The following is a 23959-nucleotide window of genomic DNA, read 5'->3' as shown; positions in this document are numbered from 1 at the left end:
ACTAGAATTGTATTTACTGGAGTTCAGAAGAATGAGGTGGGATCTCATAAAAATCTGTAAAATTTGTTATTTCATGAGACATGAACGTCATTCAAATACACTTGGCCAGATCCTGCCTTATTTTGTTGCAATCTACCTTCCCCAAATCCAAATCCTTTTTTGCAACTTCTTTATTTCCTGGTCCATATTAAATTGTACCATGTTGTGATCGCTTTCACTAAAATGCTCCCCCACCAACACATCAACCACCTGTCCGGCTTCATTCCCCAGAATTAGGTCCAGCACTGCACCATCCCTTGTTGGATCCTCTACATATTGAGTTAAAAAGTTCTCCTGTATACATTTTACGAACTCTACTCCATCTAAAACCTTAACATAATGGCTATTCCAATTAATTTGGGGAAAGTTGAAATCACCTAATTACCCTATTATTATTTTTGCTACCCTCTGCAAATTGCGCACATATTTGCTCCTCAATTTCCTGCTGACTATCTGGGGTCTATAATAAACACTTAGCAACGTAGTTGTCCCTTCCTTATTCCTAAGCTCTACCCACAAAGCTTTATTTGATGCCCCCTCCAAGATATCCTCTCTCCTTCCTGTAGTAACTGCCTCCTTAACTCATAATGCAATGCCTCCTCCTCTTTGATCGCCTTCTCTGTCTTGCCTGAAGATTCTATATCCTGAGATGTGAGCTGCCAATCTGCCCCTCAGTTAACCATGTATCTGTGAAAGCTATTATATCATAATTACTGATGTCAATCATCGCCCTTAACTCGTCCTTTTTACCTTTTATCTTGGCAATAAAGTAAAGGCCATCCAGCCTTGTCTTAATAAAAGCAAATTACTGTGGATGCTGGACTCTGAAACAAAGAGAAAATGCTGGAAAATCTCAGCAGGTCTGGCAGCATCTGTAGGGAGAGAAAAGAGCAAACGTTTCGAGTCCGATGACTCTTTGTCAAAGCTAACAGACCGAGAATGTGGGGAATATTTATACTGTGGAGTGAGAATGAAAGATGAGTCATAGCCACAGAAACCCGGGGAAACAGGGTGCTAATAGCCACAAACACCGCGGGGAAAGAGTGCTGATGGCAGTCCCCAGAGAGAACAAAGGCCAAACAGCAGAGAAACTAACATAGAACATAGAACAGTACAGCACAGAACAGGCCCTTCGGCCCTCAATGTTGTGCCGAGCCATGATCACCCTACTCAAACCCACGTATCCACCCTATACCCGTAACCCAACAACCCCCCCCTTAACCTTACTTTTATTAGGACACTACGGGCAATTTAGCATGGCCAATCCACCTAACCCGCACATCTTTGGACTGTGGGAGGAAACCGGAGCACCCGGAGGAAACCCACGCACACAGGGGGAGGACGTGCAGACTCCACACAGACAGTGACCCAGCCGGGAATCGAACCTGGGACCCTGGAGCTGTGAAGCATTTATGCTAACCACCATGCTACCCTGCTGCCCATCAGAAGCTAAACTGTGACAGATATGGATGTGGGGGGAGGGGAAGGGCGAAGCAAAGGGGAGAAGGGGTAAGGAAGTGTGGATTAGATTGGTGGGGGGGTTAAATATATATTAAGAAAAACAAGAAAGAAAGAAATGGTAAGAGACAGTTGAAATGAAATGGGAAGAAAACAAATGTGTAGAACTGATCATCTGAAGTTGTTGAATTCGATGTTGAGACTGGAAGGCTGTAGCGTGCCTAACCGGAAGATGAGATGTTGTTTCTCCAATTTGCTTTGACTTACTTTGCCCACCTTGTCTTACTCCCTTGAAATGTACTACCGTGTATTCCCTTTAACCTGATTGTTTTTCTATGTTATACTGTGTCCCTATTCTGCTGTCAGTATGCGTCCCTTCCCCCTGCCAAACTAGATTAAACTCTTTCCAACAGCACTAGCAAACCCGCCAGCAAGGAAGCTATCCCGCTCTGTGTTAGATTAACTTGTGCAGGTCCCACCTTCCCCAAAAACAGTTCCAATGGTCCAGGAATCTAAAACCCTCCCTCCTGCATCAACACAAGCCACACATTCATCTGATCTAGTCTCCTATTCCTGCTCCTGCTCCTCCAGGAGAGGTCCTGCTCCTTAGTCTATTGCCTAACTCTCTGAATTCTTGATGCAAGACCTCATCCCTCTTTCTACCAATACCATTGGTACCAACATATACCATGACCTCTGCCTTATCACCCTCCCCCTTCAGGATGCCCTGCAGCCGGTAACATCCTGGATCTTGGCCCAGGGAGGCAACACACCATGCTGGAGTCTTTTTCATGACCACAGAAGGGTCTATCTGTGCCCTGACTATGGAGTCCCTTATGACTATTGCTTGTCTGCACTTTGACCCTCCCTGCTGAACAACAGAGCCAGCCGTGATGCCACTGCTCTGGCTGCTGCTGTTGTCAAGGATCGATGTACAACATGAGGAAGGAGCAAGCTATGTATCAATTTGTTTGACAAGTACTACAAAGTGCAGCACTGAAGGAGGCCAATCTGTCCATTGTGCTGCCTCTTTCAAAGAGGTTCCTAATAAAACTGTAAAATTTATACGTTTCAAGTACATAGCCAATTCCCTTTCAAAACGTATTACAGGATCTGCTTGAACTATCCTTTCAGACAATGCATTACAAGTTAAAACACATTGACACAAAATCTGCTTATCTTCCCTCTGGTCCTTCTGCACAAATCTAGAAATTTCCTCAAGCATTTTATTAACTGGTTTCAACCATTTAACAAGAACTTGCTCTGAGTGATTCTGGCAAAGTCACAGTGATAACCCTCACTGGCCCTCCCCCGGGGACTCATGGAGTATGAGTTCCCATAGTAACAGGCAAAGGCCCGTCTAGCTGGAACTTGTTATCGAGCCTTTTAAACACCATCCCAGTCTGGGACTGGGAGTTCAGTGTTGTATGCACCACATGCAGCTTTAATTTTAGGTTAAAATAAATTTGGTTTAACCTTTATCTTTGTGTGTCCTGGAATACTCCAGTTACATTCAACTCCAATCCTGAATTACTCTTGAGAGGGTGGTGGTCTGCCTTCTCGAACTACTTGTATCCATCAGAACACAATATAAGGACCAAATAGTGATCCCAAGCCTGAATTTAGTGTAAGACCAGCTCAGCAATTGGCTATCGTAGCATTTGTTATGCTATTAAGGAAGGTCTCCCAATGTTGACAGACCAATCATAGGATCGGCAGCTTTGCAGGAGAGATGGGTGCTCCTGAAGAGGTTGACCACAAGGAGGAAACTTTTTTTAACATAAATTTAGGGGGCGGGATTCTCCGCTCTCTGACACTGAAATCGCAATCGGCCAGAGAATCCATGTTGGCGCCGAAATCGGGGGGGGGGGGATGTCGCTTTTGCGATGCTCCGTCCCTTCAAAACGTACTCTAAGAGTACGCCGTACATCGTCCGGACAGCCTCAGGATATTACCTGAGGCCCTCCCCCCCGATGCTCCGCCCCCGATGGGCCAGGTTCCTGACGATGTGGGCCACTCGTGCTATTTTGTGTCGGGAAATCAGCGTGGCAACGGGTCCAGCGCCGCCACAGTCGGGGGAGAGCTGATCCACAGGCAGGGGAGCTTTGACAGGGGCTGGGGATGCTGGTGGGGAGTGGTCCGGGGGTGGCAAGCCTGGCCAAAGGGGGGCACTATTTTGCAGGCCGGGTCCGCGCACGGCCGGCACCTTGTTGCACGGTAAGGCCGCTGCAGGCCGCCGCTGTGCCCATGTGCGGCCACGGACCTGGCAATTCTCCGGCCTTATCGGCAGCTAGAGCTGGGTACTCTACGCTGCGTGCATGATAGCGCCCCACCAGACGAACGATCAGTGGCCGTTTTGCGCTGTTTTTTCAGTCATAATACGCCACCGTTCCCACGCCAGTGTGAGGACATAGCCTCCAAATCGGAGAATCCAGCCAAGAGTATCCATTCTTGTTTTCTATTAAGGGGCAATTCAGTGTGGCCAATTCACCTACCTTGCACATCCTTGGGTTGTGGGGTAAGACCCATGCTGACACTGGGAGAATGTGGAAACTCCACATGGAGTTGGAGGGCTGGATTGAACCTGGCTCATCAGCACCATGAGGCAGCAGTGCTAACCATTGCATCACCTGCCGTCCAGACAAGGAGAATACCTCTACATGGTGAGACTCTCAGGGAGATGGATTGTGTTATGATCCCATTTGATGTTACTACTGGCGGGAAGGTTCCAGAATTAAATCCTGGCTCAAAAGACTATAACTTTTACTTTTATTTAGATAACGAGGATGAACAGAGTCATAGGACTTTAGTTAGCTATTAACAACAGAAAACAAATTGTTAAATATGAAACATTTGACTATAATACAATACTCATTCACTCCCACTTATTTTCACACATGTATGCAGACTTTAAGGCTAACACAGATTATAAAATATATCTTATGCTATAATGTTTTCATTAAATATACAGTCCCCTCTAACCTAACAAGTTAACTGTAGTCCGACACTCTACTATGAAACCAAGCACCAGATGCCATCCAACTGAACTTCTATAGATTTCTCCTTAAGTCCCCTCCAGATGATTATCACACAAATGTTTACAAACTGCACTCTTGAAAAGACACACCTTAGAATCTTCTTTCAAACAATACGATCCCTCTGTTTTCAGCAAGGATCAGCTTCCAGGATTTCCAACTTTCCTTTCAGTATTCCTTCATCCTGGGGCTGGTTTAGCACAGAGCTAAATCGCTGGCTTTGAAAGCAGACCAAGGCAAGCCAGCAGCACGGTTCAATTCTCGTAACAGCCTCCCCAAACAGGTGCCGGAATGTGGCGACTAGGGGCTTTTCATAGTAACTTCATTTGAAGCCTACTTGTGACAATAAGTGATTTTCATTTCATCCTGAATTACCATGTGCACTCAAGCTTCCACAGAATCTCACAGGTTTCCAGCCACCAAGACTATTGCCTCACAGGCTGTACTCAGGTCACCAAACCCAGGTTTGCTTCAGGCTGGCTTCTCTCAAGCCAATTTCACCTGGTCTGCACTTTTCAGACTTGACTTTAACTTCAATGAACAGTACCTTGTTCAACTTCCAGTTACCTTTGATTTAAATCTTCCTGCAACGTCTTTTCATTCCTGGATTTATAGAACTCACTGTTCTTTAGTTTCTGGGACTTATTTCTTACCCATTACTTCATTCTTCTGCTTTGCTTCTGGCAGAGCTGTGAGAGCTGCTTTCTCATTCACTACCTCGCTCCAAATGCCTTGGGTCCAGTTAAAACTAATCTCCAAAATTCTCCCTCACCTAAAGGGTCCTGGTTGCTGAGCAAGAGTTCAGTCTTTCTTTGAGCTGTTGTTTGTTTTTCACAACATAAACCCCCTCAACAATGCAGGCGTGGGGTGAAGTTAAACCAAAACCCCATACTTGCAAACACCTTTGTTTAACATGAATATGTTTTACCCTTTCTTACACACAAACACTAAATTACACTCACCTAAATCTATACTTTAGTTCTAATATCCAACATTACAAACCTAAATTCCTAAAGCTACCTCTGCTTCCTTAAAATAGAACTGAAAAATTGTGAGGGTCCAACCTGGTAGGAGCATTTTGTGTTTGTGGGTGTGTGTCAGTGTGCAGTGCGAGCCTATCTGCAGTGTGTCAGTGTGTGGGTCTGTCTGTGGGTGTGTGTCAGTGTGTGGTGGGTCTGTCTGTGGGTGTGTGTCAGTGTGCAGTGCGAGCCTATCTGCAGTGTGTCAGTGTGTGGGTCTGTCTGTGGGTGTGTGTCAGTGTGTGGTGGGTCTGTCTGTGGGTGTGTGTCAGTGTGTGGTGGGTCTGTCTGTGGGTGTGTGTCAGTGTGTGGTGGGTCTGTCTGTGGGTGTGTGTCAGTGTGTGGTGGGTCTGTCTGTGGGTGTGTGTCAGTGTGTGGTGGGTCTGTCTGTGGGTGTGTGTCAGTGTGTGGTGGGTCTGTCTGTGGGTGTGTGTCAGTGTGTGGTGGGTCTGTCTGTGGGTGTGTGTCAGTGTGTGGTGGGTCTGTCTGTGGGTGTGTGTCAGTGTGTGGTGGGTCTGTCTGTGGGTGTGTGTCAGTGTGTGGTGGGTCTGTCTGTGGGTGTCAGTGTGTGGTGGGTCTGTCTGTGGGTGTGTGTCAGTGTGTGGTGGGTCTGTCTGTGGGTGTGTGTCAGTGTGTGGTGGGTCTGTCTGTGGGTGTGTGTCAGTGTGTGGTGGGTCTGTCTGTGGGTGAGTGTCAGTGTGTGGTGGGAGTGTCAGTGTGTGGTGGGTCTGTCTGTGGGTGTGTGTCAGTGTGTGGTGGGTCTGTCTGTGGGTGTGTGTCAGTGTGTGGTGGGTCTGTCTGTGGGTGTGTGTCAGTGTGTGGTGGGTCTGTCTGTGGGTGTGTGTCAGTGTGTGGTGGGTCTGTCTGTGGGTGTGTGTCAGTGTGTGGTGGGTCTGTCTGTGGGTGTGTGTCAGTGTGTGGTGGGTCTGTCTGTGGGTGTGTGTCAGTGTGTGGTGGGTCTGTCTGTGGGTGTGTGTCAGTGTGTGGTGGGTCTGTCTGTGGGTGTGTGTCAGTGTGTGGTGGGTCTGTCTGTGGGTGTGTGTCAGTGTGTGGTGGGTCTGTCTGTGGGTGTGTGTCAGTGTGCGGTGCGAGTCTATCTGCAGTGTGTCAGTGTGTGGTGGGTCTGTCTGTGGGTGAGTGTCAGTGTGTGGTGGGTCTGTCTGTGGGTGTGTGTCAGTGTGTGGTGGGTCTGTCTGTGGGTGTGTGTCAGTGTGTGGTGGGTCTGTCTGTGGGTGTGTGTCAGTGTGTGGTGGGTCTGTCTGTGGGTGTGTGTCAGTGTGTGGTGGGTCTGTCTGTGGGTGTGTGTCAGTGTGTGGGTCTGTCTGTGGGTCTGTCTGTGGGTGTGTGTCAGTGTGTGGTGGGTCTGTCTGTGGGTGAGTGTCAGTGTGTGGTGGGTCTGTCTGTGGGTGAGTGTCAGTGTGTGGTGGGTCTGTCTGTGGGTGTGTGTCAGTGTGTGGTGGGTCTGTCTGTGGGTGTGTGTCAGTGTGTGGTGGGTCTGTCTGTGGGTGTGTGTCAGTGTGTGGTGGGTCTGTCTGTGGGTGTGTGTCAGTGTGTGGCGGGTCTGTCTGTGGGTGTGTGTCAGTGTGCAGTGCGAGTCTATCTGCAGTGTGAGTGTCAGTGTGTGGTGGGTCTGTCTGTGGGTGTGTGTCAGTGTGTGGTGGGTCTGTCTACAGTGAGTATGTGTCAGCAGGCGGCGAGGAACTGATCAGCTGTTGTAGATGATTTCGACTTGATGATCATAGATGGTGAAGAGGCTTTGAGAGGCCAGGAAACATGTTACTTGTTGCAAAGTACCCAGCAACTATTCATGGTGACATTGAAGGTCCGGTGGAGATGGTTGGGCTTTTCATGTTCAAAGGCACACATACATGAATGTTATTTTTTCACTTGTAAACTCTAGCCTGGTAAGGTCCAGAGCCCAGCTATTTTCTGGCTCCGTTTGTTTAAATACTGACATTGTAGGCAGTCCAGAGAAGATTGATGCCAGGTATTGGGAGATTTTCAGATGAGGACAGGTTGAGTAGGTTGGGCCTGTGCTCATTGGAGTTGAGAAGAATGAGAGGTGACCTTATTGAGACATATCGGATTCCCAGGGAGCTTGACAGGGTCGATGCTGAGAAGTTGTTTCCTCTTGTGGGAGAGTCGAGGATTAGAGGATATAATCAAAGAATAAAGGATTGCCCATTTAAGTCAGAGATGAGGAGGAATTTCTTCTCTAAGGGTAGTGACTCAAAACTGTAAAGGTTTGGTAGTTAAGTATGTTCAAGGCCGAGTTAGGCAGAATGTTCATCAGTAAGAAAATCAAGCGTTACGGGGATAAGGTTGGAAAGTTGATGTTAAAGATTATATCAGATCAGCCATCATCTCATTGAATGGTGGAGCAGACTCGATGGGCTGCATGGCCTGCTTCTGCTCCTATGGTCATTCATTAGCAGAGGATTGTTAATGGGCGTTGTGTATTGGTCAGTAATCAGTCCCACCACCACCTTTTATGTTCAGGTCAGTGATGAAGTAGTTGAAGATGGTTGGATTGAAAAACCCGTTCAATTATATCCTCAGATCGAATGATGGGTTTTCAACTTTCCTGTGTAGAACTGGGCAACAAACTGAGCTGGATTTTCCCATGGGCATCAGGACCCCAATATCAGGGCCAAGCTGTGATCCTGAGGAGAATGGGCATCGGGACCCCAATATCAGGGCTAAGCTGTGATCCTGAGGCGAATGGGCATCGGGACCCCAATATCAGGGCCAAGCTGTGATCCTGAGGAGGAGACTGGGCATCGGGTCCCCAATATCAGGGCCAAGCTGTAATCCAGAGGAGACTGGGCATAGGGACCCCAATATCAGGGCAAAGCTGTGGTCCTGAGGAGAATGGGCATCGGGTCCCCAATATCAGGGCCAAGTTGTGGTCCTGAGGAGTGAGACTGGGCATCGGGACCCCAATATCAGGGCCAAGCTGTGGTCCTGAGGAGAATGGGCATCGGGTCCCCAATATCAGGGCCAAGTTGTGGTCCTGAGGAGTGAGACTGGGCATCGGGACCCCAATATCAGGGCCAAGCTGTGGTCCTGAGGAGAATGGGCATCGGGACCCCAATATCAGGGCCAAGCTGTGGTCCTGAGGAGGAGACTGGGCATCGGGACCCCAATATCAGGGCCAAGCTGTGGTCCTGAGGAGAATGGGCATCGGGACCCAATATCAGGGCCAAGCTGTGGTCCTGAGGAGGAGACTGGGCATCGGGACCCCAATATCAGGGCTAAGCTGTGGTCCTGAGGAGACTGGGCATCGGGACCCCAATATCAGGGCCAAGCTGTGATCCTGAGGCGAATGGGCATCGGGACCCCAATATCAGGGCCAAGCTGTGGTCCTGAGGAGACTGGGCATCGGGACCCCAATATCAGGGCCAAGCTGTGATCCTGAGGAGACTGGGCATCGGGACCCCAATATCAGGGCCAAGCTGTGATCCTGAGGAGGAGACTGGGCATCGGGACCCCAATATCAGGGCCAAGCTGTGGTCCTGAGGAGGAGACTGGGCATCGGGACCCCAATATCAGGGCCAAGCTGTGGTCCTGAGGAGAATGGGCATCGGGACCCCAATATCAGGGCCAAGCTGTGATCCTGAGGAGAATGGGCATCGGGACCCCAATATCAGGGCCAAGCTGTGGTCCTGAGGAGTGAGAATGGGCATCGGGACCCCAATATCAGGGCCAAGCTGTGATCCTGAGGAGGAGACTGGGCATCGGGACCCCAATATCAGGGCCAAGCTGTGGTCCTGAGGAGAATGGGCATCGAGACCCCAATATCAGGGCCAAGCTGTGGTCCTGAGGAGGAGATTGGGCAGTGGGACCCCAATATCAGGGCCAAGCTGTGATCCTGAGGAGGAGACTGGGCATCGGGACCCCAATATCAGGGCCATGCTGTGATCCTGAGGAGAATGGGCAGCGGGGCCCCAATATCAGGGCCAAGCTGTGATCCTGAGGAGGAGACTGGGCATCGGGACCCCAATATCAGGGCCAAGCTGTGATCCTGAGGAGGAGACTGGGCATCGGGAACCCAATATCAGGGCCAAGCTGTGATCCTGAGGAGTGAGACTCGGCATCGGGACCCCAATATCAGGGCCAAGCTGTGGTCCTGAGGAGGAAACTGGGCATCGGGGCCCCAATATCAGGGCCAAGCTGTGGTCCTGAGGCGAATGGGCATCGGGACCCCAATATCAGGGCCAAGCTGTGATCCTGAGGCGAATGGGCATCGGGGCCCCAATATCAGGGCCAAGCGGTGATCCTAAGGAGGAGAATGGGCATCGAGACCCCAATATCAGGGCCAAGCTGTGATCCTGAGGAGACTGGGCATCGGGACCCCAATATCAGGGCCAAGCTGTGGTCCTGAGGAGTGAGACTGGGCATCGGGACCCCAATATCAGGGTCATGCTGTGGTCCTGAGGCGAATGGGCATCGGGACCCCAATATCAGGGCCAAGCGGTGATCCTAAGGAGGCGAATGGGCATTGGGACCCCAATATCAGGGCCAAGCGGTGATCCTAAGGAGGAGAATGGGCATCGGGACCTCAATATCAGGGCCACTGAGGTGTGAGATTGGCTCAGCTACATCCTGCATGGTGGGACTCCTAATTGGCTGCTTTTGCACTCCCCTTCCTTTACAAAAGAGTGGGATGGCTCCTGATGCTGCCAGCCCAATCTCTTACCGACCTTGACTAATCATAGATTATCATAGATTATCATAGAATTTACAGCGCAGAAGGAGGCCATTCGGACCATCGAATCTGCACCGACTCTTGGAAAGAGCACCCGACCCAAGGTCAACACCTCTACACTATCCCCATAACCCAGTAACCCCACCCAACACTAAGGGCAATTTTGGACACTAATGGCAATTTATCATGGCCAATCCACCTAACCTGCACATCTTTGGACTGTGGGTGGAAACCGGAGCACCCGGAGAAAACCCACGCAGTCACGGGGAGAACGGGCAGACTCTGCACAGACAGTGACCCAAGCCAGAATCGAACCTGTGATCCTGGAGCTGTGAAGCAATTGTGCTAACCACAATGCTACCGTGCATCTTCCAGCTGTTCCTGCTCCTAATGTCAGATTTACATTTGTTTTCATTGCTTGCAGATATGAAGGACGATTTGATCTGCCAGACAACCTGAAATCCTTGTTCCGGCCGGTGGCAATGATGGTGCCTGATTACGAGCTCATCGCAGAAATCATGCTGTTCTCCGAGGGCTTCAAGTCAGCCAAGTCTCTCTCTTTGAAGATTGTTGATGTCTATCAGCTGGCCAGCAAGCAGCTATCCCAACAGGTAAGAGCTCAATCTTCTGTAACTAATCATCTGAAAGATTATTGAAACTCTTTCACTGCAGGACTTTTGTAATTGTGAAATTACAGAATTGACAACACATACACAATTGATTAAATCTATTTTTGCACCTCAGTTATGTAAGGTCACGTGGCCCTAGTCCCAGATGACCACCGGTTGCTTTCCCCTGTGAGGGGGAGAGCGGACTGGTGGCGATTTAACCTGAGGATCACCACACCTCAGGCAAGGGGCAAGGTTGAGAAGGCCGGGCCTTCATGAATAACCTCACTTGGCACGGGGATTGAACCCATGCTGCTGGCCTTGTTCTGCACCACAGAGGGGCAGCACGGTAGCATTGTGGATAGCACAATTTCTTCACAGCTCCAGGGTCCCAGGTTCGATTCCCGGCTGGGTCACTGTCTGTGTGGAGTCTGCACGTCCTCCCCGTGTCTGCGTGGGTTTCCTCCGGGTGCTCCGGTTTCCTCCCACAGTACAAAGATGTGCGGGTTAGGTGGATTGGCCGTGATTAATTGCCCTTAGTGTCCAAAATTCTATGATTAACCTAGGATAAAAGTTCGGCACAAAATCGTGGGCCGAAGGGCCTGTTCTGTGCTGTATTTCTCTATCTATATAAATCAGCTGTGCAGCCAACTGAGCTAAACCCGTCCCCACATCAATTATATTCAATCCGTGGCTGGCCTCAAAGGTTCTGTAGCTCAGTCAACGACAGCACCAATCAGTTTACTGAAGGACATCTTTGCAGCACCGCCATTCAAACTCATTAGAATATCCAGTGTGACCAGCAGGTCAGGACCATCACAGCTATGACGTCTGTGCTGACCTGGACTTACTGGACTGTGCTTCTGTTCAGCTGGGGAACTCGGGAAGGCAAAATCAGCCGGGGGTGGTGGTCAGGGAGGGATGCCCTATTCCTGGTCACTATCCAATCACCCCTGCTGGATCGAGTGCCTGTGTGCACATATCAGGTGAGGGCATGAACAGGCCTGGCTGTGATGACTTTCGAAGCGTAGCAGTCAGTGACTAGGTTCACAAGGTAAACGGCTCATTGTGAGGGTTTGCAATCAAACAATTTCCAATTCAGGTGCAGGTGATTCACAGGGAAGGGAGAGTTGGGATGGGAAAGAAAGTCTTGTTTAGGGTTTGTGCAATTAATCTGCTCACGTTAACTCTATTTCTCATTAACTCTATTTCTCGTTAACGCTATTTCTCATTAACTCTATTTCTCATTAACTCTATTTCTCATTAACTCTTTCTCGTTAACGCTATTTCTCATTAACTCTATTTCTCGTTAACTCTATTTCTCATTTACTCTATTTCTCGTTAACTCTACTTCTCCCTCCCCGGATGTAGCTCGACCTGCTGAGTTTCTCCAGTTTTCTCTCCTTTTCCTCACCAGGGAATCTGAGCTGGAGCCGAAAGGTTTTTCTAAGTGGCTGGTTTAGCACAGGGCTAAAGAGCTGGCTTTTAAAGCAGACCAAGACAGGCCAGCAGCACGGTTCAATTCCTGTACCAGCCTCCCTGAACAGGTGCCGGAATGTGGCGACTAGGGACTTTTCACAATAACTTCATTTGAAGCCTACTTGTGACAATAAGCGATTTTCATTTCATTTCAATAATGAGTGATTTCGCAACATATCTGAGTAACGTCTAACTCACAGCAGCTAATTGCAGTGTGATCTGTATTGTAGGGTCACATGGAAACATAGAAAATACAAGATCCTTCGAATCTGATCCACCGTTCATTATGATCATGGCTGATCATCCAACTCACATCAAATCCCGCTTTCCCCATGTATAATGTGATCCCCTTCACCCTAAGTGCTATATCTAACTGCTTCTTGAAACCATACAATGTTTTGGCCTCAACTACTTCCTGTGGTAATGAATTCCACAGGCCGACCACTCTCTGGGTGAAAATATTTCTCCTTATCTCTGTCCTAAATGGTCTCCCCGTATCCTTAGACTGTGACCCCTGCGTCTGGACACACCCACCATTGGGAACATCCTTCCTGCATCTACCCTGTCCAGTACTGTTAGAATTTTATAGGTTTCTATGAGATCCCCCCTCATTCTTCTGAACCCCAGTGAATACAATCCTAACCGATTCAATCTCTCCTCATACATCAGTCCCACCATCCCGGGAATCAGTCTGGTAAACCTTCGCTGCACTCCTCTCTATAGCAAGAACATCCTTCCTCAAATACGGAGACCAAAACTGCACGCAGGTATGGCATCAAGGAACCCTAGCTAAACTGGAGTCACTGGGAATCGGGGGAAACTTTCCGCTGGTTGGAGTCATACCTGACACACAGGAAGATAGTTGTAGTGGTTGGAAGTCAATCATTTCAACTCCAGAACATCACTGCAGGAGTTCCTAAGGGTCGTGTCCGAGGCCTAACTATATTCATCTGCTCCATCAATGACCTCCCTTCCATCATAAGGTCAGAAGTGGGGATGTTTGCGGCTGACTGCTCAATGTTCAGCACCATTCTCAACTCCTCAGATAATGAAGCAGTACATGTCGAAATGTAGCAAGACCTAGGCTGGTTGAGCTCACTGGGATAAATCGCTGGCTTTTAAAGCAGACCAAGCAGGCCAGCAGCCCGGTTCGATTCCCGTACCAGCCTCCCCGGACAGGTGCCGGAATGTGGCGACTAGGGGCTTTTCACAGTAACTTCATTGAAGCCTACTCGTGACAATAAGCGATTTTCATTTTCATTTTTCATTTCATAATACCCAGGCTTGGGCTGACAAGTGGCAAGTTACAATCGCTCCACACAAATGCCAGGCAATGACCATCTCCGACAAGAGAGGATCTAACCGCCATCTATTGACATTCATTGGCATTACCATCGCTGAATGGTGAGCACTGTTGCTTCACAGTGCCAGGGACCTGGGTTTCATTCCTAGCTTGGGTCACTATCTGTGCGAAGTCTGCACATTCTCCCCGTGTCTGTATGGGTTTCCTCTGGGTGCTCCCACTGTCCAAAGACATGCAGTTTAGGTGGTTTGGCCATGCTAAGATGCCCTTAGTGTCTAAAAGGGTTGGGTGGGGTTATTGGGTTATGGGCATAGGATGGAGGTGTGGGTTTTGTTATGGGAGCGGCGTTTTCAGAACCCCAAAATGTATCATGGAGTTCAACCAACCTCTCCCTTTAATGTATTGTTGCTTTTGAAGCACCCAGCTTGGTATCCAGGTGTGGTATTACAATTATGGGACACATGGGTTTTTAAACACAAAACAATGTTTATTCCATGAATTCAACTTAACCTTTTTAAATAAACATTGGAAAATTTACCACCACTTTCTCCAAAGGTAACCCTGAAAATAATACAACACTAAATAATCCCTCAAAATGTTCCTTCAAACCTCCAAAAGACTTCACCTTCAACAACCGAAACACTTCAGGTTAAAGACATTGCTATTATGAGTTTAAATCACCCAAATGATTCAGAGATAATCTTTCATGGCAGAGATCACAGCAAATCCAGCTCCCTGCAAGACACAGACACACCCAAGCTCTTTTCTCAAAACTGGCTTTCTCCTTTGAAACAGCTCACAGCAAAACAGCCAGGCACTTTTCAGCTGCTCTCTCTCAAACTGAAACTAAAACTCCCAAAAAGTAGAAGTGAGCTCAACTCAGCTATCTCCACCCTCTGACATCACTTCAGTAATATGAGCTGCTCCATTTCTTAAAGATACATTGCTTAAACATCTATTTCTTAAAGGTACTCTCACATGACACCTACGCCCAAGAAAAAAAATAAACCATCAGCTTCAAGATGGTTTCATTTTTCACTTTTGCACCATCCACTATGAAATGTACGCAATAAATATACTTTTTCGTTTCACAAAAAAAACAACACACGCAGACAGGCATAATAATAAAGCCCATCTTTCACGTTCTTCTTCCTCCAACCGAAATCCTTCCCGATTGACAGTCTCTTTGAACAAGAAAGTCAATGCACGATCCATCCATTCCTCTACGCCTCGGCAATTCTCTTTAAAGTTAGATACTTCAGTTCAATCTGAGCACAGAGTCCCTTGCAATTCTCCAATACAGGAGCAGCGGTTAGCACAGGTTTCAGGCAGTCACATGCCTGTTGAAAGTCCGCTGTCCTCTGAAATTTTTGACATTTCTTTAGCCAGTCCATCAGTGGAGTAATCACGCCACAAAACGTTAGCACAAATGTTCGATCAAATCCACTCATGCTAAGAAATCGCATTATTACCCTTCGTCTTGAGGGTATCGGAAACTCCTCAAGGAAAGTGATTCGAGCTTCTCCAAATTCACTTTCGGCTAGGTTCATCACTAAACCTGCTGCCTGAAGTCGATCGAAGAACTCTATACAATGTTTTAAATATTCTTTCCACGTCTGGAAGTTGGAAATAAAAGCAGATTGTCCCATTTTTTCAATGCAATCCTTCAAACGTGGGATCGGGTAAGAGTCCGTTCTTGTAACTGCATTCACCTTTTGATAGTCCACACACAACCGTTGGGTACAGTCTGGTTTTGGTACCATCACTATGGATGAGCTCCATTGGCTGCAACCCACTTCAATTATGCCATTTTTCATCATACTCTCAATCTCTTTGTTAACCTGTGCCAATTTTAAAGGGTTAAGTCTATATGGATGTTGTTTGATTGGAACAGCATTTCCCACATCTACATCATGTATAGCCATTTTAGTACTTCCCAATTTATCTCTACAAACTTGCCTATGTGATATCAATAACTCTTTCAGGTCAGTTCGCTTTTCCTCTGGAAGGTAACTTAACAATTCATCCCAATTTTTAAGAACATCCTCATTTTCCAATTTAATTTGAGGTATGTCAAATTCACAGTCATCTGGATTTGGTTCGTCACTTTGAGTTAGAATCATTAAAACTTCCTTTTTCACTCCTTCCCTTTCAAAGTACCTTTTAAGCATATCCACATGACACACTCGGTGAGTCTTCCTTCTATCTGGTGTTTTTACCACATAATTCACCTCACTTAATTTCCTTTCAATCTGATACGGTCCACAAAACCTAGCTTTTAAAGGCTCACCTACCACTGGTAACAACACTAAAACTTTATCCTCACTGACAAAACTACGAACTTTGGATTTCTTGTCCGCTACCCGTTTCATCACATTTTGTGCAACTTTCAAATGTTGTCTAGCCAATTCACCTGCTCTATTTAATCGTTCCCTAAAATTTGACACGTAATCCAATAGTGTAATTTCCGATTTCTCACCCACCAATTTTTCCTTAATCAATTTAAGTGGTCCTCTTACCTCATGACCAAAAATTAGTTCAAAAGGACTAAATTTGGTAGACTCACTAGGTGCATCCCGAATTGCAAACAATACGAATGGAATTCCTTTATCCCAATCCTCTGGATAATCTTGACAACACGCCCTCAACATTGTCTTTAATATCTGATGCCACCTTTCTAATGCTATTTTATTCCTAAACTATCCATAACTTCTTTGAATAACTTTGAAGTAAAATTTGATCCTTGATCCAATTGAATTTCTGTGTGTAGTCCATTTCTAGTAACTCCTCCACAATCCGTTTAGCTGTAATATTACGTACTGGAATGGCCTCTGGAAACCTAGTGGACACATCCATTATAGTCAAAAGATATTGATTCCCAGTTTTTGTTTCAGGAAGCGGTCGTGCGCAATCAATTAGGACCCTTGTAAAAGGTTCCTCAAATGCTGGAATGGATATTCAGGGTGCTGGTTTTATCACTGCTTGAGGTTTCCCTATCACTTGACATGTGTGACATGATTGACAAAATGTAACTACATCTTTATGTAGTCCAGGCCAATAAAAATGTTTCTGGATTTTAGCTTTGAGTTTTCCTGATTCCCAAATGACCTCCCACTGTAAATTCTACGATCATTTGAATCCCCCACAGTCAACATCTTGGGGATTACCATTGATCAGAAACAGAACTGGACTAGCCACATTAATACTATGACTACCAGGGCGGGTCAAAGGCTAGGAATCCTACGGCGAGTAACTCACCTCCTGACTCCCCAAAAACCTGTCCACCATCTACATGGCACAAGTCAGGAGTGTAATGGAATATTCTCCTGGATGAGAGCAGCTCCAACATTCAACACCATCCAGGACAAAGCAGCCCATTTGATGGTCCCCCTTCCACAAATATTCAAACCCTCCACCACCGACGAACAGTGGCAGCCGTGTGTACCACCTACAAGATGCACTGCAGTAACTCACCAAGGTTTCTTAGACAGCACCTTCCAAATCCATGACCACTACCATCTAGAAGGACAAGAGCAGCAGATACCTGGGAACCCCACCACCTGGAGGTTCCCCTCAGCCCCTCCACAGGGGTTTAGCTAATCAGTGGGCTAAATAGCTGGCTTGTAAAGCAGAACAAGGCTAGAAGGGCAGGTTCATATGCCGTACCAGCCTCCCCGAACAGGCGCCGGAATGTGGCGACTAGGGGCTTTTCACAGTAACTTCATTGAAGCCTACTTGTGACAATAAGCAATTTTCATTTCATTTTCATTTTCAAGTCATTTCCTTCACTGACCCTGGGGCAACATCCTGGAACTCTCTCCCTAACAGCACAGTGAGTGTACCTACACCTCAGGGATTGCAGCGGTTCAAGAAGGCAATTCACCACCATCTTCTGAAGGGCAACTAGAGATGGGCAATAAATGCTGGCCTAACCAGCGACGCCCACATCCCATAAATAAATTTAAAAAACAATATTCCAGGTGTGGCCCCACCAAGACCCTGTGTAATTGCCCGTTTAGCTCAGTTGGTTAGACAGCTGGTTTGTGATGCAGAGCGAGGGCAACAGCGCAGGTTCAATTCCCATACTGGCTGAGGTTATTCATGAAGGCCCGGCCTTCACAACCTTGCCTGAGGTGTAGCAATCTTCAGGTGGAACCACCACCAGTTAGCTCTCCCCCTCAATGGGGAAAGGGTTATTTGGGACTATGGTGACTTTACATTTCCCTGTATAATTGCAGCAAGACATCCCTGCTCCTGTACTCGAATTCTCTCGCAATGAAGGCCAGAGCACCATTTGCCTTCTTTACCGCCTGCTGTACCTGCAGGCGTACCTTCAGTGACTGGTGTACGAGGATACCCAGGCCTCGTTGCAAGTTCCCCTCTCCTAATTTATGGCCATTCATTCTTTTTTAAATTAAAAAAAAAATTTAGTGTACCCAATTATTTTTTTCCAATTAAGGGGCAATTTAGCATGGTCAATCCACCTACCCTGCACATCTTTGGGTTGTGGGAGTGAAACCCACGCAGACACGGGGAGAATGTGCAAACTCCACACAGACAGTGATCTGGGGCCGGGATCGAACTCGGGTCATCGGCAAATGCCTTTGAATAATAGTCTGCCTCCTCGTTTTTGCTATCAAAGTGAATAACCTTGCATTCATCCAAATTATACTGCATCTGCCATTGATTTGCCCACTCACTCAACTTTTCCAAATCACGCTGAAGGATCCCTGCATCTTCCTCACAACTCACCCTCCTACCCAACTTTGTATCATCTGCAAATTTGGAGATATTATATTTTGTTCCCTCATTTGAGTCATTAATATATATTGTCCTCTGGTTTTCTACTGCCTGCTCAAATACAATGCCAATTTTCTCAATGCGCTATCTTCCCTGGTTTCCTCCCTTAGCCTTTGCACCGTTGGCTTCTCATTCTCATGGGCTGCACAGTAGCACAGTGGCTATCACTGCTGATTCACAGCGCCAGGGTCCCATGTTCGATTCCCGGCTTGGATCACTCTCTGTGTGGCGTTTGGACGTTCTCCCCTTGTCTGCGTGGATTTTCTCCGGGTGCTCCGGTTTCCTCCCATAAATTCTGAAATTAGGTAATGTGGACATTCTGAATTCTCCCTCTGTGTCCCGAACAGGCGCCGGAATGATTTTCCACAATAATTTCACTGCAGTGTTGATGTAAGTCTATTAGTGACAATAATAAAGATTATTATTGATTATTATTCTCGATGATTTGATCTTATTTCTTCATATTAGCTCTCCTCTGAGTTTCCTGCTGACCCTTAATCTCACTCTTCATGTAAACTCCCCATCTCACCTGGCCTCGCAATCCCCACAGTGGTAATCAAGGATAAGACCATCTCTAATCCATTCCTTGTATTGCTCTTTACCAGCAAGCTCCCCCTGCCCAAACAAACCGTACTTCCTCTCCATCTGCTCCGGATAAAAGCTCTCCATCCATAATTTAGAACTGCACTCTCAAATTCCCATTTGTATGGCTTTTGGCTTTCTCACTATAACATTTCTGCAGTGACTGACCACACCTCATACCCACCTTCAACGCCCTAGTGCCTATGAAACCAATTATTCTCTCCCACCCTGGCTGTTCCTCTGATATGGCCCTTATCTCCATTTCCCTTTCCCTTGGAGGAATGAACAGATACGGCAGTCAACTGGTTTAGCCATTCACTGCCACATCTGGCTGGACCATAAACTGGTCATAATTGCAGAATCACCCTGGAATGCGAACCATCCTCTGAAACACCTCTCCCATGTCTCCTCCCCTCCAACAGCAAGTGCGAGGAGCTCATGGATTTCTTTGTCACCAAGACTTGTCAGCTGCATCTACCACTTCCTTCCCTTCCTCGAGCCCCATTGGGCCAAACTTCACTTAAGATTCTCGCCTGATTCTATTCTGGATAGCAAAATGACGAAAATTAGAAATAGAGCAATCTTTACACATTTTTATATTAATTTACAATGTTTCACATTACAAGCAAACACTTCCTAACCCAACAATCACAGTTTTAATCTGTGTCTATATGAATCCGCAGTTAATGCTCCCCAACGTGCAAACAATTAATATACAATTAAAAGCTGGCCCTTAACTCTTTTCCTTCTTTAGTTTCTCTCCTATCTCTCTTCATGCCCTCTCTCAGCTCACTTTGTTCATGAGACCAAACTCTTGCTCTCTCTCTACTTATTCACTAAAGTACTTATTCAGTCTAAACTACTGACCATACAACTGTTCTCTTAGCCCCATGTCAGCTGACGTTGTTAACGATTGTCTTTCTTTAGGTTTTGCCTTTCCATCCGACATCACCCCTCTCTCGCAACGAACAAACCTTAATCTCTCTGTTCTTGCAAACTACCACCCCATCTCCAGTCTCCCTTGCCACCTCCCAAATTCATGTCCATCATTCCTGGAAATCATGTTTCTGGTGTCTGCCCCGCCACAGTACCGACCAGTTCTTATCAAAGTCAGAAATACCATCCTAAGTGACTGTGACAAAGACAAGCTATCGCTCCGTATCCTTTTTGACCTGCCTGCAGCCTTTCAAGTATTTGATCACACCATCCACGCTTCTTCATTATGATCCAGCGGGTTGGACTACTCTCACCTGCTTCCATTTTTATCAATCTACTCATAACCAGAGAATCACTTTCAATGTATTCTCTCCACATTCCCACACCGTTACTTCTGTTATCCTTGGCCTCCTCCTGTTTCTCATCAGCATACTTCCCGTAAGCTATATCATTCACTTTCCACATGGATGCTGATGACTGACACCACCATCGCTTCTCTTGACTTGAAAATATCAGACTACTTATCAAACATCCATCACTGGATGAACAGAAATTTATTCCAGTTAAATATTGGGAAGGACAAAGCCATTGGATGGTATTTTCAGCACCCGCCCCTCCCCCCACACACATGCAGCATGTTTACCATTGATACAAAGAACAATACAGCACCTGAGCAGGCCCTTCGGCCCTCCCAGCCTATACCGGTCATGATACCAACTTTTTCCAAAATCCTCAGCACTTCCTTATGCCGTATCCCTCTATACCCATCCTATCCATGTGTTTGTCAAGATGCCTTATGAATGCCGTTAATGTATCTGCTTCCACAACCTCGCCTGGCAACCCGTTCCAGGCACTCACCACCCTCTGGGTAAAAAACCTGCCACGCACATCTCCTCTAAACTTTGCCCCACGGACCCTAAATCTATGCCACCTGATGACTGACCCCTCCACCCTGGGAAAGAGTGCCTGCCCATCCACTCTATCCATGCCCCTCATAATCTTGTAGACCTCTACCAGGTCACCCGTCAACCTCCATCTTTCCAATGAAAACAGTCCGAGTCTATTCAGCCTCTCGGCATAGCTAACACCCTCCAGACCAGGCAACATCCTGGTAAACCTCCTCTGCACTCTCTAAAAAGCCTCTACATCCATCTGATAGTGTGAAGACCAAAATTCTGCGCAATATTCCAAGTGCGGCCTTACCAAGGTTCGATACAACTGCAGCATGACTTGCCAGTTTTCATATTCAATACCTCGTCCAACGAAGGCAAGCATTCTGTATGCTTTCTTGACTAACTTGTCCACTTATGTTGCCACCTTCAAAGATCTGTGGACCTGCACACCCAGATCTCTCTGACTTTCTATATTTGTAAGAGTTTTTCCATTTACGGTATATGCATTACCAAAATGCATTACCTCACATTTGTCCGGATTAAACTCCATTTGCCGTTTCTCTGCCCACGTCTCCAATCTATCTATGTCCTGCTGTATCCTCTTACAATCCTCAACATTTTCTGCCACTCTGCCAAACTTGGTGTCATCTGCGAACTTACTAATCAGACTGGCTACATTTTCCTCCAAATACTACAAACAACAGAGGCCCCAGCACCGATCCCTGTGGAACACCATTATTCTTCCATTCAGAAAAACACCCTTCTACTGTTACCCTTTGCCTTCTGTGACCGAGCCAGTTCTCCATCTTACCACCTCACTTCTGATCCTGTGTGACTTCACCTTTTGTACCGGTCTGCCATGAGGCACCTTGTCAAAGGCTTTACTGATGTCCAAGTGAATAACATCCACCACCCTCCCCTCATCAATCATCTTTGTCACCTCCTCAAAAAAACTCAATCAAGTTAGTGAGGTATGACCTCCCCTTCACAAAACCATGCTGTTTATACCAAATGGGTATAAATCCTGTCCCTGAGAATTCTCTCCAATAATTTACCTACAACTGACGTGAGGTTATAGAACATAGAACATAGAACAGTACAGCACAGAACAGGCCCTTCGGCCCTCAATGTTGTGCCGAGCCATGATCACCCTACTCAAACCCACGTATCCACCCTATACCCGTAACCCAACAACCCCTCCCTTAACCTTACTTTTATTAGGACACTACGGGCAATTTAGCATGGCCAATCCACCTAACCCGCACATCTTTGGACTGTGGGAGGAAACCGGAGCACCCGGAGGAAACCCACGCACACAGGGGGAGGACGTGCAGACTCCACACAGACAGTGACCCAGCCGGGAATCGAACCTGGGACCCTGGAGCTGTGAAGCATTTATGCTAACCACCATGCTACCCTGCTGCCCACCGCCTGTTCACCGGCCTGTAGTTTCCAGGATTATCCCTGCTACTTTTCTTAAACAGCGGTTATTCTCCAGTCCTCTGGGATCTCACCTGTAGCCAATGAGGATACAAAGATGTCAGTCAAGGCCCTAGCATTTTCTTCCCTTGCTTCCCTCAGTATTCTGGGGTCAATCCCATCCTGCCCAGGAGACGTATCAATCTTAATATCTTTTAAAACACCCAATACCTAATCCTTTTCAAGTTAACATGACCCAGACTGTCCACACACCCTACCCAAGAATCATCTTCCACAAAGTCCCTTTCTTTAGTGAACACTGATGCAAAGTACTCATTTAGTACCTCGCCCATTTCCTCTGACTCAACACATAGGTTCCCCCCACTGTCCTTAAGTGGTCCAATCCTTTCCCTGGCCACCTTCTTGCTTTTTACATATGAATAAAAAGCTTTGGGATTCATCTTAATCCTACTTGCCAAGGACTTTTCATGACCTCCTAATTTCTCGCTTCAGTACCTTCCTACCTTCTTTACACTCCTCAAGGGTTTCGACTGTTCCCACCCTTCTAGACCCTACAAAAGACTCCTTTTTCTTTTTGAAGAGGTTCACAATATCCCTCATTATCCAAGGCTCCCTAAACCTCTCATACTTATCGTTCATTCTCTCAGGAACGTGACTTTTCCTCAATCCTAATCAACTGCCGCTTGATTGATGGAGGTGGCTCGCTATTGTCCGGCGATTCGATCTTCATGTCACACTGATGTCTCTGACATTTTGTGTGGCTTGCCCGTCCCGCCTGCAAACTCGCTGTGGGGAAGAGAGGGGGGGGGGGGTGTGTGTCTGGGGGTGGGGGGGGGGGCTGGGGGAGAGGGGGGGGCGGCATGGGGGTGGCTGGGGGGGGGTGGGGGGGCTCAGGGAGAGAGGGGGTGGCATGGGGGTGGCTGGGGGGGGTGTGTGGCTGGGGGTGGCTGTGGGGTGCTGGGGGAGAGAGGGGGGGCGGCATGGGGGTGGCTGGGGGCGTGTGTGCCTGGGGGGGTGGGTGGGGGGGCTGGGGGAGAGAGGGGGGGGCGGCATGGGAGTGACTGGGAGGGTGTGGCTGGGGGGGTGGGGGGGCTGGGGCAGAGAGGGTGGGCGACATGGGAGTGACTGGGGGCGTGTGTGGCTGGGGGGGGGTGGGGGGGCTGGGGGAGAGAGGGGGGGGCGGCACGGGAGTAACTGGGGGGGTGTGGCTGGGGGGGTGGAGGGGCTGGGGGAGAGAGGGTGGGCGACATGGGAGTGACTGGGGGCGTGTGTGGCTGGGGGGGGTGGGGGGGCTGGGGGAGAGAGGGGGGGGCGGCATGGGAGTGACTGGGGGGGTGTGGCTGGGGGGGTGGGGGAGGCTGGGGAGAGAGGGGGGCGGCATGGGAGTGACTGGGGGTGTGTGGCTGGGGGGGGTGGGGGGGCTGGGGGAGAGAGGGGGGCGGCATGGGAGTGACTGGGGGGGTGTGGCTGGGGGGGTGGGGGGGCTGGGGGAGAGAGGGGGGGGCGGCATGGGAGTGACTGGGGGTGTGTGGCTGGGGGGGGGGTGGGGGGGCTGGGGGGGGCTGGGGGAGAGAGGGGGGCGGCATGGGGGTGGCTGGGGGGTGTGGCTGGGGGGGGTGGGTGGGGCTGGGGGGGCTGGGGGAGAGAGGGGGGTGGCAT

At 48.2% G+C, this 23959-nt stretch overlaps 1 protein-coding gene across 1 annotated transcript in view; it reads left to right on the top strand.

The window, feature by feature from the left end:
- Positions 1-23959, top strand: part of LOC119966916 (dynein heavy chain 14, axonemal-like) — a 1122002-nt gene that overhangs the window by 495513 nt on the left and 602530 nt on the right. The window contains exon 33 of the mRNA XM_038798874.1: positions 10684-10870. Coding sequence (XP_038654802.1) covers positions 10684-10870 — 187 coding nt within the window. The remainder of the gene's footprint in view (positions 1-10683; positions 10871-23959) is intronic.

This window comes from Scyliorhinus canicula, chromosome 6, assembly GCF_902713615.1.
Source record: "Scyliorhinus canicula chromosome 6, sScyCan1.1, whole genome shotgun sequence".
Classification (NCBI taxonomy): Eukaryota; Metazoa; Chordata; class Chondrichthyes; order Carcharhiniformes; family Scyliorhinidae; genus Scyliorhinus; species Scyliorhinus canicula.
Note: the sequence above shows the minus strand (reverse complement) of the source record. Positions and strands in the feature narration are given on the sequence as shown.